General features: G+C 34.6%; 1 protein-coding gene across 1 annotated transcript in view; it reads right to left on the minus strand.

The window, feature by feature from the left end:
* SNTG1 (syntrophin gamma 1) overlaps positions 1-17,586 on the minus strand; it is a 159,484-nt gene that overhangs the window by 112,272 nt on the left and 29,626 nt on the right. The window contains 4 exon segments of the mRNA XM_059815621.1: positions 1,126-1,208; positions 2,617-2,719; positions 16,960-17,060; positions 17,063-17,105. Coding sequence (XP_059671604.1) covers positions 1,126-1,208; positions 2,617-2,719; positions 16,960-17,060; positions 17,063-17,105 — 330 coding nt within the window.

Consider the following 17,586-nt stretch of genomic DNA (forward strand, 5'->3'; position numbering starts at 1 on the left):
AGTGGCTAGCAAAATAAGTTTAGGATCTGCTGCAACAGCCCTTCTACTTGCATACATGTATAGACTGTTGAGATGTCTGCTTCTGATGTTGTTGCACTTGTTATATAGAGAGAGATTTTTTTTTTTTATTATTCGACTTGCATTAAGACACCAATTTTATTGTTTTTAATCACATTTTTATGAATTCCAGCTCCGATAAAAGTGTATAAATCCTAAAGGTTTTCCAGATTATAATCAGGCTTAAAATCTATGCTATTGACTTTTAAGTCTCTGGGCTCCTATTTAAAATCTTTACCAGTGAAGTACAAAAGAACACTAAAACAAGTCAGAAATTAAAACCAGCAAAGTCTACTGAACAATGCTTACATTTCTGTTTTTTTTAATATATCTGTAATAATTATGCTGTACATTGGTTTATTTATTCAGTGCTTTTTATTTTATCTGTGTATTTTCACGTACCACAAAGCCAAATATGCAGCAAAACCCCCTTTAGAACTATATAAAATAATGGAAATTTTGCATTTCCTGGCTAAGAAAATTGGTAAAAGCCCCTTGTTGCACTTCAAAGGCATCCTTTATTAAAAATCTAATCAGACCTCTGTAGCATTTCATCCTAAAGAGACTTTGCTCCATAACGCATTCTTCAGCAAGATTTTAAGTGTAAGTTACTAGAAGTAAAATACTCTCACCTTAGAAATAGGCAAAAACTTGTACCTAAATCATCCTTTGCCAAAAGTTTTAGATAATAAATGAAGTAAAAATCATGGAAAAATATTCTGTAAAAGTTTTCTACCTTTTCTTTAAACGGATACATTTGCATTTTAGTAATTTTAATTCCTATGTTGTGAAAATAATCTAGAAGAAAAAAATTTCGCAAAATCCCTATTGTCCAGATAAAAATAGTAATCACATCTATCAAGGCACAATCTCAACTGGTATAGTTTGTCATAGTTTAATTTGCAGCCATAATATCTGGCAACTCCTTTTGCCCCCTGTGGAACTGTCTATTTCCAACGTTAATTAGAGCTCTTCCCATGTTGCTGTCCTTTATTAGTTACTTCCACTTAGCTATTATAGTAGTATTATTCTTCTGTGTAATTACATCAGAGAAAAATAAGATCTTACCGTGTTGTTGGGATGGTAGTTGAGATGCAAACCACTGTCACATAGGGGAGAGGATGTGCCACTGCTTTGGTCACTGGGGGCACCTGATGCAAACATGAATACACCAAAAAATCTTCATTAATCTATAATACTATAATTCAAATTTATGTATGTCTGTATGGATGTATTCCCCTCCCCCCACTAGTTTTGTCATATCTAACAGTCATGTACTTTCTCCATTCAGCCAGTATCTGTCTTCTGGTTTGAGCTGAGTGCCTTTTTAAGCTAAGTGGAGGCTCAAGAATCCCTCCCTTGGTGCTTTAATTAAAAGAATGAATAATCTGTTTAGTAAGAAAAAAAACCCAAAAGGTTTTTGCAAATTTGATAATAAAAGTATGTACCTCCTTGTTGGTTTTCACTTGAAGGAACTAGTCAGATAACACTTTTGTTACTCTTGGTGAAGTTTACAGTTCTAACTGTTCTTGTAACGGTTTGGGAAATTACAGTGCTACACCTCAAAAGTAACATGATAGGATCGATGCAAATGCATGTTTGTGTGCGTTACTCAGGGTACTCTGTAGTACCACAACCTTTCATAAAAGGGACAAATGTCCTGGGATACATTTTTATTTAAGAATATCGTGTTCTAAATTTTTTCTTGTCTCACTAAGATTTAATAACTAGGAAAAAGATAAAGACAGTATTTAAAAAATGATTGTATAAAATACTATTTCATAATTTAGTTTATTTCCTACTAACTTAAAATCAAAGACTAAAAGTATCGAAATCAAATATTTATCATTTTGTTGCTTAAAAATTAAGCAACTCATTTTACCCTCTTAGGAGCAAAAAGCAGAAGGAAAGCAGCAGTGACAAAAGGCACATGCTGACATATAAAGATGCTTAGATATGCTGTAACTGTCTATAATTATGCACCCACACTTAAAATTTAATATAATTAAAGGAAGACAGCTGTCTCCATATGTCTCTCATGAGGCTAGTTGACTAAAACTCAGTTGGACTTAAACAAAATACTAATCGTCCCAGGGTAATTTATTTTTAGGTAGACAGACACCTCCACCAAAGCCTCTGAATTTTAAATGGTAAAGTTAAGCCGTCTAAATACACACACACAATTTCATTTTCACATTTACAAGACAAAACTCTTTCAGACTAAAATGTTATCTGATGCTCCCTAAAAAACTGCTTTTAAATACTCTGCATCACGATGTGAGCTACTGTAAACTAATGTAATTCCACTGTTTCACCTGCAACTTTGTTGATTCACACCAGCCAAATGCCTGGTGATCTGTTTTTCAAGCAAAGATAGCAATTTTTTGCTTGTGGCGAATGTTACTACAAGACCTGGCAATACAAGCAGCTCATATTCTGGCAGCAATGCTGACTGAAAAAGCTGCTGTCAATCACTACTGTCAATCAGTAGGTTTGGAAGCTGCAAGTGTTCACAAGCATCTAATTGAGTTTTCTTTTGGCCAAGTAATAAAGGCTTACATGCACAATCTTCATTCAGTGGCAGTTTGAGAAAAGCAGGTGCTCTCTTCAGAAAGGACACAGTTAGGGTCACTTCTTCCCCTGCGTTGCGAAGGACCTGAACCTGGAAGAGAAATACAGACAGGACACCTTGAAATAAATGTATGACCAAAATGCATCAGCAAATGTAAGGAACGACACACAGTTTTCACATACCAGAACATAACTGCTTAGCAATTTATTGCAATGACATTCTTTTAGAAAGAAAGCAAGATGTAAAGCTTGCTATATGCTTGTCTGTTGGGTTTCTAGTCACACATGCAGGTAAAGGGGGGCGCATATTCGCCTCCTATAATAGCACTTGCTTTGTACTGTGCTGTTGCACAACTTGCTGCCTGACACTGTTCAGCTGTGCACCTCCTTCTTTCAGATCTGGCATCATCCACACTAGCATGTATGTATTAAAAAAAAGAAATAATTTTTTTCCCCCCCCTGAGATTGTCTCATAAATCTCCAACCAAAACAACAGCAGTAGTTTCCACTGCTGTGCCATAATCCTATGAGTAAGTCTTTCCAACAGCCAGAGTAAATTTAGCCGAAGCACTCCAGCACGGATGAGAGACCTAATCTTCCTTACAGCCACAGAGGAAAGGTACCTATTTTAAGCGTTAAATCTTAGATAAGCACAAGCTTGGGTTTTGCCAACGGGCAGCTTGCATTTTGGACATAGGAATGAGTAAATCACCTGTCCACCTGTGAATGCTTTTAGCCTTCCTGTACTCTCCCACAATTGCTCCTGCGGCTCTTGTTCATGTCTTTAGCTTTTGTGTGGTATGGCTGATAGACACCTCAAGACACACAGCAGAGAAAGGGAATCCCAGGCACCTCTACAGAGTGGCACAAAGGAGGCACAAAAGCAGCTAAGCAAAATGCTACGCTTAACAGTGGAGAAATAACATTTGAATCAGTTTATAACATGAGAGCCAAGAAGCATCAGGTCACATAACTCTATTTCAGAGAACAACCATTTCCTGTTCTTCTGGCTCTATAACTTCAAAACTCTTCAAGGGCTGACTTAATCTGGGCTTAAAAAGACAGAAGATTGCACCATGCTTCCATCTGACTGACTGTACTCAGGCTGTGCAGAGAGCCAGCTTGCCGGGAGCAGTGTTCAGAGAGTCACATATTAGACAAATATTTTAAACTAGCACATGTCTGTTCCCTTTCTGCTGTATTTTCATGGTAGCCAGATAACACACTGGTAACCCCTCTGTCATGCTGCTGCTTGTGAGAAAGCCTTGCAAATAATTTATGGAGGATTGCTATTCTTTAATCTATACCTATCAACAACCTACCCTACACATTTAGTTACATGCAGGTATCTAACTATACACAGGGATGCTTTCACATGAAATCACTACATTAACTTAAAGCAATTCTTCAAGAAAAAATGTCAACTTTGCCTTTAAACACAATACTTCCTACTCCACACCGGTTGTTACAGAGGAATAACAATATGATGACAGAATATTTGATTCAGTATCTGAAATACACTCTGAAATTTTAGGCTCTTTATTGTTTAAAATAGCACAGTGGATGTCAAGGCACAATTTGGAGTGTAGTCTGTATTTATATGTATGTGTGCAAATAAGCACACACACATCACAACAAATTTCATCAACTTAAACTGCATGCCAAAAACTTCATCTGTAACATAAGCCTCTTTGACGAGCACTTCCCAGTTCTTACGTTTTATACCTTAGAATTCATAAGTAGTATTTATTTCATAGAAAGAAGATGACTTGTCATCTACGGAACAGTAGATCAAGACTCTGAAGTCCTGAATTCCACCAGAGAAACCATACCGTATCCTCAGCCTTCACAGAAAATTCATGCTTCTCCTCTCTTACGTAGCAGTCACATAGTTCAGAATAGTCATAGCCAAAGAAGAAACTTACAGGCATATATTCTCTAGCGAAACAACAGATGTGCATAGACAAAGTGCAGGAAAAATACAGCTACCTTCTGCCTTTTTAAAAATATTTCTTTTTACTCAGGAACAGGGAATAAATAAGTGGAGAAGTTACAGCGTTACCAACTTTAATTTATAAAGTCATCTTTTAAGATACCTAAGAACAAGTGGATATCATTTGTGAAAGAAGCTGAGACAGTAAACTCTGCCCTTGAATCTTCTTCCAGGATTAAAACAAGCCACGAGTCTAGATGATTTCATTTGATAATATATTGTTCTGTAAAGGCTAGATGTTGCCATAAGTAATCTACTGTGACCTTCTTCTCTAAACTCTCTCTCTCTCAAACCTCTTTATCTCATAGGATGAGGAATTTAAGCTGGTATGCAGTTTAGTTGAAATCAGCAATACTTATTTCACTGAAGTGTATTTTGGAGTGTATGAAGCATATAATACAGAAAGTGACTAGATTTTGACATGCAGAATAAAGACTAAAGAGAGATAAAAGATTAAAAAAGAAAACTACTAGGTAATGATTACAAAAAAGAGGAGACGAGCTATCAATCCCATTTCACTTACTTTCTAGTCATTATCAAAGCCATTCTGGGAAATAAGGTTAGGTGAAGAAAATAGGATTTTTAATTAAATTTATTAATTGTCTTTTTGTAGCTTTCAGTTGAAAGCTTTCCTGTTATTTGGCATTTTTTGTCATTACATAAGAAATGAACAACTGCTGAACTGTTTTATATCAAGTATGCCTTACAGGATTCATTTGCTTTGTGTCCTCATTCAACATGTACACCATGACACACTGCTATTCCTCCATGCAGAAAGAGAACGAGGTACAATAGGAAATCTACTCTTACTGAGGAATGTTTTTAGTGGTATACCAAAACAGCTCATGTTCATGAATGGAAAATTAATTGATAACCCTTACAAAAAAAGAAAACAAACAAAAGTAACATGACTAATTGTTATGGAGAGTTATGTCTATGGAAAAAAACACTTGAAAACAGGGAGTCAAACAGTTTGTCTGGAAGATACGATATAGTATGAATTTCTAGAGTTTTACAAACATGAGTGAAATTCTACCAATAGTCAGAGATACTGGCATATTAATTATTTCTTCTTGCTTCCTCATTGCCTAACATGAGTTTAGTTCAAAACTTTATAGACCTATTCTGGTAAAATGAGGACTGTGTGAATGTAGAATTATTGCTTGTTCCGGCATGGAAAATGTACAATTATGAAAAATAAATTTATCTGCACAAGTAGATTAATGTGGACCTGAAGAATAGGTAGCATATTCCACTAACAAAGCAGTAATGAGCTTTTACCACTGAAGTAAATTCATGAACATACTGAAGAAACCAGTTGTCAATCATGATATAATTTTTAGATAAAGAAATGGATAGATATCTGCTCAGCCATCCTGCTCTCTTACTTAGAAGAAAGCTCCCTCACATTTATTGTATATACATTGCCAATACCTTGTCAATCAAGCACAATCACTGACAATGTATGTGTTGGTTATTTCTGGCAGTGATAATTCAAGAAATATTTCAAGGTTACTTTCAAACATAAGAGGGAAGAAGACTATCTAAATCCTTTATACACCCTTTTCAGAGTTACAGCATATTTTCTGATTTATAAGGAAACCTTAAAGCTGGGTTGATCAGAGTAACTAGCTCCAGATTTTTTTGCAAGCACCATCACATATTGTATGTATGATAAAAATGATTGAAGACTAAAAAGCTAATGACTATTTTCTACTTCCTGAAAACAAGGAAGCTTTCTTAAGAATTTGCAGTCATTTAGAAGACTTTCAGGATTTTTCTCATTTTGCAATGCCTATTTCCATATTTTTATATAATTACATTAAATTCCTTAAATTCCTGATACATTAGTCCACAAATTAGAAAAAGATGAGGTTTGGTTTGGATTTCTTCCCCCCATTCAAGGCTGAGGTGTATTTTAAACAGGAAAAATAGAGAACTGTGGAATCTTGATTCACTGAAGGTTGAACAGTGGCATTAAAGTGGTACCCCTTTTTTCAGTAGATTAAAAAAACAACAACAGGTCACTGGAAAAAGTATGCTAATTTTATTCCACCCCCACTTCTTATTCTATAGAACTGTGTCTGGACCTTCAAAAAATAATTTTTACTAGGGATTCTGCATACAATTGCTGACTGATCACTGATTTCCATGATGATCCCATCCCTTGCAAAAATATTCCAACATCGGGTAGAATACAACTAACATTTAACATCTTGTTAAAATTAGCTACTTGAAGAGTGACTAGTCCACAATTAATTGCTTTGTATTAAAATTGCTTTCTTTTAAAATGCAAAGTGGCTATTTTAAGAAACAGTGCTTCTATAATAACTGTACAGTCAAATTACCAAAGACAATGCTAGCCACAAAAAACAATTCTTATCAGTCCTGGAATAGAATTATACCCTCATCCCCACTATGTATAAATGGTAAAAAGATTTTCAATATTAATGAAATGTAGCTGTATAAGTAAGAGATTTTCAGTTCATTACTGTTAATAGAGAAGGCATTTCATAGAATCAGTTAGGTTGGAAAAGACCTTTAAGACCATCAAGTCCACATTTCTGAATTTACATCAAATAAAAGTATTTAAAACATTTGTCCTACTAGGTGAAAAGATATAAATGGACCCAACTTCTAAAAAGTGAAAAAGAAACATATTTTTGGAAGGAATACTAATTTTTAATAAATACAAAAACATTATTTCAAAAATTTCAAAACAAAAATGCAGCAAATTCCTAAGGGTTTTTTTATTATATATGAAGAGTTTGGTGAAGGTGAGATAAATTCATAGTGCTAAATCCATGGAATATTTATCTGACAAAAATTTAACTGAGTAGCAGACCTAACATTTCCAAAGTCTAATAAGATTGTATCTCCCCACCATAAGCCACGGAAAACCTCCCTTCAGAAGAGATCTGTATGTCTATGCAATTGACCTGACAATTTCTATAGCACTGCATCCCAGATTGCAGAAAATGCATGACCAGGCACCATTAAACAGATTTGCTTATTCTCTGTATCATTGAAAGGCAATATCTTTTTTATTTCCAGAGGCTGTACTGACTTTTAAAGATGTATGTTTTTTTGTATAAAGCCCTAGATTTTTAATATTTTTGAAATCTTCTACAAAGCCCTAGATTTCAGGCATATGAATTCACCTAACTGTCTCAGGTTTTTATTTTAATAGTTAACAATGAATAGTAGTAACACTTAATGTGTTGATACAGATGATTAGAGGATTAAATAATGCAAAGCTATTTAGTATTGCTGTTACCTCTTGATTTAGTTTTATTTTTTTATTTCATCTAGTGAGCAATACTAGCTATTGATTTGTTGGTGCACAGTGTCTAATGAAGTCACCCCTGTAACAGGAAGAAGCTGTGACACTGAAAAGTCTTAACATCTCCTCATGAACATTATGGCTATATATTAAATTCCTCCTGCTGTTTTAGATATCATATATATATTTAATGTAGAATGAGTTGATGTGAGAAGAACTACACAAACAGAAACATTAAACACTGTCAATAAACCTTCTTATGCAAAGGATAAGCTTACTACCAGTGGGATCAAGAATTAATTTACTTTTACCACAAATAGCACTATATAAAGTTAACATGTTCACAAGTGAAGTGAGACAGGCAAAAATAACAGTTGTGCTTGTCTGATCCATTAGCTGTGTAAAATAGAGAAATTAGGAGAGCCAGTGTTTCTGAAGTGACAGTGTCTATATTTCCATGAAATTACTGTAATGACTGCAAGGGGGCCATCTGAAGAAGTGAATTTTATGGTGATGTGTGATATTACTGAATAAAACCTCTACATAATAATAACAGTATTCTGAATTTTTAATAATGTCTGCAATGATATTGCCTTTTAATTTTATAAAACCTTTTAAAGTCCCAGTTCAAGGAAACATTTGTGCATATGCTGAAGTCTTTCTCAATATATTCAGGAAAGCACTGAAGCGTGAAGTCCCTCTGACTTCAGTAAGTATTCTTTGCTGAATAAGACTGTAAATCCCCTCTCTTAAATTACCAGTGAAATTTACCTGCCAATGAAGTGGTAAAGATTTAAAACAGAAGACTTATAGTCCCTAAGATCTGTGTTCTCCTGAACTGGAGCAAATTCCACTCTTCAGTGTGCTTTAAAGGAAAATTCAGTTCTTTGATGAATACCTTGAAATATAAACATTTTGGGGGGAAAGAAAAAAAAGGAAAAGAAGACATGTTCCTCGCCACTGTGCAGAGCTACACTATGCACTAGTTCAAGTCCATCAGCACATACCACAACATGCATTCTGGTACAATCACATAAAGGCCCAAAGCTAGAAGGCTCAATGCATGCACACAACTGTCCTGAATTATGTTTATTACAAAAATCAACTCTTTTGGTAAAAGCCATGTAGTTAGTACAGAATATTTGCGTTAAAAACACATCAGCATATGGGGATTTTTTAATTCCTATGTTCTAACATTTATCACGGTATCACAAAGTTAATCAACAATAATAATAATAATCAACAAATATAATAGTAAAAACTATCAAAGCGTTTTTTTCTTCAGAAAATTTATCTTACTGATATACAGAGCAAACTAGAATACTACTTTATGACAGCAGCTCCAACTCAGGCTGCACGACTCAAAGTATACTTCAGACCACAGTTTGACACTACCATAGTTGTAGATTTTAATTTTTTGCTGTCTGGTTCCAGAACCTGTGTTAGATATTTATATACAAACCCAAATAGGCTCCACGCTAGAACTGGGAGCTTCCTCAAACAAGGCAAAATAAAAGGTAGGGCAGAATGGTGCACATGCCAAGGATGCAAGAAGATGTACCCTTCTATTCAGAACCCTCTTCTGCATGTATCTTGCTACCGACACTTTTAAAAAAGTGCACAGGGGTGCAGTAAGATTATTTAGTTACAGCAAAGATACCCTACTGAGCCTACCACTAAGCAATTAGTCTTAAAGGTGGCAGATAGAGGTTTACGGCTTCTCAAGATGGCACAGGAATTGAATGAAGGTAGCACCTACTCAGTGAATGCTTCAGCTACTAAGGCACTATACAAAAGATCATTTCAGAGAAACATACACAGAGATTCAGGGTATGATGCTTTTTGACAAGTCCCATCAGACTGACCACTTAGAAACAAAATTATTCTTGATTCCAAGTGACAGCACTCATTTAAGCCAGACCATCAGGTGGTTTCTCAGATGGACAATGTCATACCAGTCAACTTACAGCTGTATTGAGGCTTCCTTCCTTCATTGATCCTTGCCCTACCTGTTTTCACAGGCTCATGGGCTTTAGACACAGAGGTACCAGAACATGCAACCTCAAGACTCCTGTATAAAGCATTAGTAGAAAACTAAGTGATCTGCCTTTAAAAATAGATAGATTTCATCATGTTTCAAGCCTAGTAGCAAAGTAGGCCATTTATATTAGCTGACACTAAAAGACTTCTACAGGGGTTCCTTCATAGGAAATAACTAAAATACTCAGATGTAAGCAACATGAATAAGTGTAATGAGGAGGTAGGAGAAAAAGATTAATTTTACAAATAATTTATTGGAAATATAATTAACTCACACAAAAAAATCCATCAGGGAATACAGGACCAAATATAGGTCACATAGAGGACACAGACTCCTGTCAGTTCTTTCTTCAATACAGTTCAAAGATAAAAAGAGAATCTTGTCACTTCGGTGATATATTTACAGTCAAGTTGGAAAAAAGAATCAGTTTTTAAACTTTTAAGTCTAACACTTGTGGAATGGAGTACTTACAAGTTTGTCTAAAAGATCTGATGGCAGCTTTCTGGAAATCTTTAAACTTTCTTATGCTCCATAATCAACACTAGAATGTTTAGTAATCTTTCAATCAGAATAGCAATAGCCTGCAATTAATGTTTAAGAATCTTTCAATCAGAATAGCAATAGACTGCAATTATTGCTTAGTTGCATGTTCATCTTTTCAAAAGTAATATAGGAGTGCCTCAGCAAAAGATAGCAATGCAAACACCTGAGGAAAAAAAAAATTATGAAAGTAAAAGTCTGCCAGGAGAAGTTTGCAGCATTTTCCTGTTTCTTTTTCATTAATGTTAGCAGCATTAATAAGCATCACTCATAAAAAATATTGCTATAAGTGCTTAATTTGCATTCTTAGGTCATGTACGCTAATTTTGAATTCTATTTCACTAAAGACTGCTGTTACTGGTCATCACAGTTCATATTAAATCATTAGAAGGCCATTACTCCAATACAGAAACTATGAAAAGCAAGGAATTAGAACTTGTTAAAATTTTGTCTATCAAAAGTGGGAACACCATACCCTGGAGTCCCTGACCATAGGTTATAGAGGACACCATAGGTCCCTGAACTGAAACATTTCACACCATATTCTGAAAAATGAAAAATATGAATTCCCTATATAGATTCCAACTCTAACACATTATTTACTGTGATCTATCAGCATACTCTTTGACTCACCCCAGCTGAGCTTCAGACTGTTGATTCTAATGCAAATGTGGATTCTAATTCCAAACAATGGGTCTTGTTAATGTTAATGTTTCCCAACCTATATTCCATAGACTACTATTGGTCTGGGACTGTGGTCCATAGAAGAAAAAAATACACAAAGATGCATTTATTAGCCATCCAGCTCTACACGATATGGAGTTACTCATGACAAGAAAACAAAAAAATTCAAAGAACCAGAAGACTCCAACCCAAACTCTTTCCAAGTTTAATGAGTTTTTTCAGCATATCTGTGTGTAGTGAGTACATTCCATAGTTCAGAACTGCCTACCTTTGTTTTCACATTACCTCTTCCCTGTATGGCTCTAGTTCTCTAGGCTTACTCAGCTACACTGAGTGTTCTGTGTAGTAATACAATCTTAAGAAGTCCTCTACTTTAAACTCTCCTAGCTGTTTCACTTTTTGAATGTTATTAAATATTCAGCTGCTGGGGCCCTACTATCTTTCTGAGCTAATTCATAAACACATATTTTTATAATTGTATATTTAATGAGTTTCAAAACAACTGGCTAAGAGGAACAAATCCCTTGATAATACTGAAAATGTTAGAGATACCAGTAGAACTGTTCCTAGTGTGGTTGAAACTAAACAGCATTTATCCTACAATTTTATTAAAGATATGAAATAGGAAACAAATTATTTTGGACAATATAAAACTTTAAGATAGTTCTCTAATTGTAAATAACAACTTTGTGAGACTGATAAAGCCATCATCAGTCAAATATTATAAATCCATAAGCCTAATTCTGGTTTCAACTAGTTGTATTAACATGTATATTTCATTTTCTACTAATACTACACCCTTTCATTACAAACATATATATTTGGGTAAACCTCTCATTGGTATGATAGCTCAGAAATTTACACAAGAATCAGATTTTGTTTGGGATTAATTTCATTGACATTATCCAAATCAAATATTGACTGAAGCCACTTTGGGAGAAATGTGTGATCCTCTTAATAAACAAAGCAAAACTCCTACTGAAATGGAGGAAGCATTCACACCACTGTTATAACAGCATCTACTGATTTCTACACAGTTTTGCCAAAAGGCTGCACAACATCCTGTGTGTACTGGTGTGCACAGCCAGATGAATGATAGGCTATCCCATCAGTCTACAGAGGATTTCTTATTTAAGACACAAGGTTTTTGGACTTCTTAATAATCGGAAACCAACTGTGACAGTAGGCTATGCTGAGATTGTGGTGGGTTTTTTTTCCTCTCAACTACATGTTACGGAGAATATTCAAAAAAGCTGTCAACACCTGTAGAACATTAAGCAACATCCACACACTTTGTACATTTACCTTCAAGGATCCATGACATAAAAATTCAAGGATTTTTTTTTCTTATAAGCAAAATCTAGGCTATATATTAATACACAGACAATATGTAGAAATTTCTCCTACATATCTGCACATCCTTGTGAAATCTATCTTTATTACTTATTCAAATAATATCATTTTAGTGGGGTTTAGTCCAATATAATATAAAGCGGAAAGAATAAGCCAGAACCATAATTCACGAATTCTCTGTTGGCTACCAACCAGTTCCTGGTGTTGCTACTCTCTAACAAGAATTTCAGGAAGCAAAAGAAGGGTAAAACCATCTTTAAATGAAAGCAGAGAAATTTAATAAGAGACATTCTCTTGGACTAAAATAAATGAAGATTTTTTAGGTTATAGTATACTGTAATATACACCATATTAAATATTCTATCACAGATTTCCATGACACATCTTCAAGCAAGTTTTTGATTGTCATCCAGTAATCTGCAAAAAGGCAGGTTATACTGGAATGACACCTTCTGGTGATAAGGGCTGCCACAAAAACACTCAGTGCTGGATATAGGCCAGAGCTTCAGTCATGAAATTGCTAACAAACCAAATGGGAAATCCAACACAACAGGTAATAATATCAATATTTCTTATAAAGAATATTAAGATTTTGCTTGTGGCCTGCAGGTATTATGGCATACAGTGCATGATAATGCATTCACTGTTCTGGAAAAAAATAAGTATAGTGTATGAGCTATCCAACAGTGTATGAGAATACAACAGATTCCAACAGATAATCGTAAGATGAATTGATGAAAAATGTTGTATATGGCCTCTCAAAAACAATAGCCACATTTCAGCAATTAGCCAGGAAAACCTTAGAAGAATGACCTAGTTACTTAGGAGTTTCCATCCCCTACACAAAAGTCGCATAAAATATTCAGCATAATCAAAAAGACTAAAGACATTATCTACGTTACATGAAGAAAAATAAAATAACATCGGCTATATTTACAGAATAAACCAAATTGTTCCATATTTATCTGCATGATTCCTAGAGTACCCAGCTACAATTGGAATAAAGATCCCCAGAAATCCTTTTATGAATGGATACATATTTTTCTTTTGCTAGAAGACATTATGTTAAAGCCAAAAAGCTTCAGATAGAAGCTTTTACTTTTTCAACAACAACTGTTTTTTAAAAAAAGTAAGAGTAAAAATCAAAGCAAAGTTGAAAGTGGAAATTTTTTTCATAGTAAACTGTAACAGAAACTGGACAATAACTTGGAACTAAGGTCTCCAAATTTTGCAGATAATGTGTGCTCCTCAACAGAAGGAAAGAATTCCAATCAAATTATTCATTTTAAAAGATTTGGAGTTCTTTCTTTTCACAGTTGATCATACTGCACTTTTTTTTTTCATTATAGCATTCATTATAGTTTTCTAGCCCTGATTATTAACAAAACAATGAAGCTGCTTGCTTATCTATTAAATATATAAGAACCCCCTGTTCCTTCAGTCAAACTATTCCCACACTTCAAATTTACCAGAATAAGTGCTCTCAGACTTGAGTTCTACATGAAATTTCTAACACATTTACTAAACAAGTACAATTTTTATACATGCAATTTGTGAAAAGATCATTAGTAATATGCATGCGCAAAATGCATACACGTTACTAAACTACGTAACATGTCAGCTATTGCTTTTGTTCCTAATGCTTTAAGAGTCAAGTCATCCAGTTGACACAGCATTTTGAAGTACATTCTTAATTTTTTAAATCTTTTATGAACAGAGATAGGTCTAAGATTGTTGAAAACATGGCTTGAATATTTTGTCTGACTAAGCAGAGTCCCAGTTCTGTGGGGAAAAAGAAAGATCAGTCCCAGAATAAGAGTTTGCTCACACTAATCCCATTGCAAGGCTGGGGTCAAACACACAGCTAGTGGCAAATTTCACATTTACATATTCAATATAATATTTGCTAATGGCAAATATGACCTTAACATTCACTTTTCATTAATAGTCGCACTAGTCAAGCACCAGCATATAAATGCTCATGAAAAATGAATACAAAATGGTCTTAAAGAGTCAGAAATCAAATTTTAATTCTAAATTTGAATAAATATTAATGTACAAGCCTACTCCTATTTGTTCAGTTTTAAATGTTATCAACTTCACAATGACATAAGGAATAATTCTTGGATAAATTGGTATTTGAAGTAATGTTTTAGATCAATATATGCAGTTAACTCTGCTAAGCTTATTGACAGCTCAGGATCTAATCTCTGAGAAAGATATTTTAGTACTTCAGGGAATGTGCTCAGTGGTAAAAGTTTTCAGCTGCGAAAATGCATAAGAACATACTTACATGCCATTTAATGGAACAGCAGCCTTTCTGCTGCAAAATAATTGTACTGCATCTAGCTGAAGTTGAAGAAATTACTTTGTTCTTCATAAATATTTGTAAAAAAGAAAGTCCCCAATTTAGTAAAATACTTAAATTCATACTTTTAGGCAAATACAAACATATTTTGCTGGACTGGGATCCAACATAGTTATCTCGTAATATGAAATTTTCACAAACAATGTTGCCTCAACATTTTTAGGATCATTTTCATCAGCGTCTATATTTCAAGGGTCTTGGCAAAACTGAGTTTGGAGGTACTCACACTGGATATTAATTAACTGGAGGACATTTACAGATATTTTGGAAAGAAGAGAGATTAACATATAATTCCAAGGAAGCAAAAAAGCTAATTGTATTTCAGCATAGTGATAAAAATGTGCTGAATTACAGGTTTAATCAGTTTATAGCATGAGGTCTCCATAATTTTCAAAGTGAAGCATAAATCTGATATATTCATCCAAAAAGATCAAGCTACTTATCCCATTGCAACCCTTATTTTACCTTTTCTTATTTTCCTAATTAGGCAATACCCCCACAGAAATCCATTCTTTCCAGCAGTTAATTACCATTTGAGAGTATAAAATGTTACAAAAACCATAATTTATAGACCATTATATAGAGTGGATGTGTTTTCTGAAGCAAAAATTGCAACATCAACAATAAAAGAAAAACAAAATGCTTTGTAAAACTCTGTTACATTGCTGCTAGGTGAATATGTCGAAATATCACAAATGAATGCACAAACTACAGGCCTCACTTTTAGAAAGTTTAGGCCCCTCAAACCTTAATAATTCTGGTTTTACAATTTTCTCTGTGCTGTCAGTTTCTATAAACATTCAGAAAATAAGCAAAACAGTGCTGATGCTACGTAACTCAAAGCTATCTAAGGAACATCTATACCAAAAGATGATTCAAACAAGCACACTCCCATTTAGATAACACTTTCCTTTTGGGACTTTGGTTTTGACACCTCCTGGGATATTGAAAGCTGTAGTCATAGCAGTAAAAGTTAAAATTTAAATGCCTTTGTATTGCCAAATTCCAAAGCTCCCAGTGTTTTAATTGGAAAAAAATAATACTTTATCTTACAGAGTTGTTGTTGTTGCCATTGTTGTGCAGGTGATCTGTTTTACTCTAAAATGTCACTTATTGATTGATGGAAAGATGCTTTATACAGTCTGTAAAACCTTGTAATCTTTCAGGGTGAAAGATGTTTAAACAAAATATTTCATCTGTTAGCATTCATTACAGTAAATGCTATCTCTCACCAACGCTTCCCTCTGCAATCAGTAATTCAGAAATAATACATGATGACCTGAAGTGCAAAGGGGATTTTGAATGTGTTTTGTATTAGACTTTTCATGTAAATATGACTGAACAAAAGATGTCAAAAACCCCTTAAGACGATGAGATATGGTGAAGATTTTGTGAAACATGTCTGTCTCTCCATTTAATACGTAAACACATTATAGTCAGAATAGTATAAGGAAGGAAGGCATTTCAGTATTTCAGGGAATCTAGAAATATCCTCAATACTTTCTACTGCACACCAACATGTTAAAATATGGGATTTTTTTGATGTAGAGCATTCCCTTGAACTTTCTTTTTAATGGGTCAGCACAATTAAAACTTTGAAATATTCTGGATCAGTACTGGCTTGACAAGGGCATGTGAAGTGGAATAGAGTTATGTACATTTGCTAGACCTTGTTTAAAGATATATGTCATTATCCTGGTAACACCATTTCACCCTGAGCACTGACTATTTCCCAGTTGGCTCAGAAAAGTACTAACAGCAAAGGGAGGCAACAACTCCTGCAGGTCTCTGCACTAAAATCTAAAGAACAGGTAACCTTTGTAATTTTTAATGAAGAGTTTCTTCTCTCTTTAACCACACCTGCACCAAAGTTTTTCTTGTGATCTGTGAACGTCTTACTACTGCAAGCTGTTTTACTAGCCACAGTCTTGCAAAACAGCTAACAGGAAACAGGCAGTACCAAATTCAACTTGTAGAAAGACACCAGTACTATGAAGGTAACACTAAGAAAAAAGTATACATCTAGCAATAGGCCCAGTGCTGACAAACAGATACCAAAACACCAGTACCATACTGTACCATACTAGTGGTTGAGAAGTATGGGGTGGGCCATCTGGAAACCTCCATGTATCTGGCTGGAACAGTCCAACACTGGATACTATTGAAAAATATATAGAGTCCATTCTCCTTTCCTCTTCCTCCTCCACCGAACAAACTGTCAAAAGACAAAGACCCATTGTAGAGAAAAAAAAAAAAAAAGGACCTAAAAATATGTACAGGTGTTAGATAATCCCTGGATAAAAAATTTCTTCCTGGCACCCATCTGATTTTACTATAGCCAGAACAATGACAATGTTGAAGAGTTAAATCAGGTATTGTAACTGCTGGAAAAATGTCAGAAGACTCTATGTGTGTGCACACTTGCACTTCTTTCAGCACTCCTCTTATTTATGACTCCTCCTGGCTAGCTACATCAGTACACACACTCTATTTTGTTCCATGTGCTCTCTTGGGCCCATGTCAAGCCATAAGAAATATAGAGGTTGCCTTTTAGAGGTGAACATTTGCTTTCAGTCTATGCCACATGGTTGTTACTTGTTTAAAGAAAACACTGTTGTTGCCAGTCAGACAGTATTTTCTAGTCCAGATGAGTAAATGAAATTTTTTTAATAGCGACCAGGGAAAATAATTTTCAT

This window comes from Gavia stellata, chromosome 3 (assembly GCF_030936135.1).
Source record: "Gavia stellata isolate bGavSte3 chromosome 3, bGavSte3.hap2, whole genome shotgun sequence".
Taxonomy (NCBI): domain Eukaryota; kingdom Metazoa; phylum Chordata; class Aves; order Gaviiformes; family Gaviidae; genus Gavia; species Gavia stellata.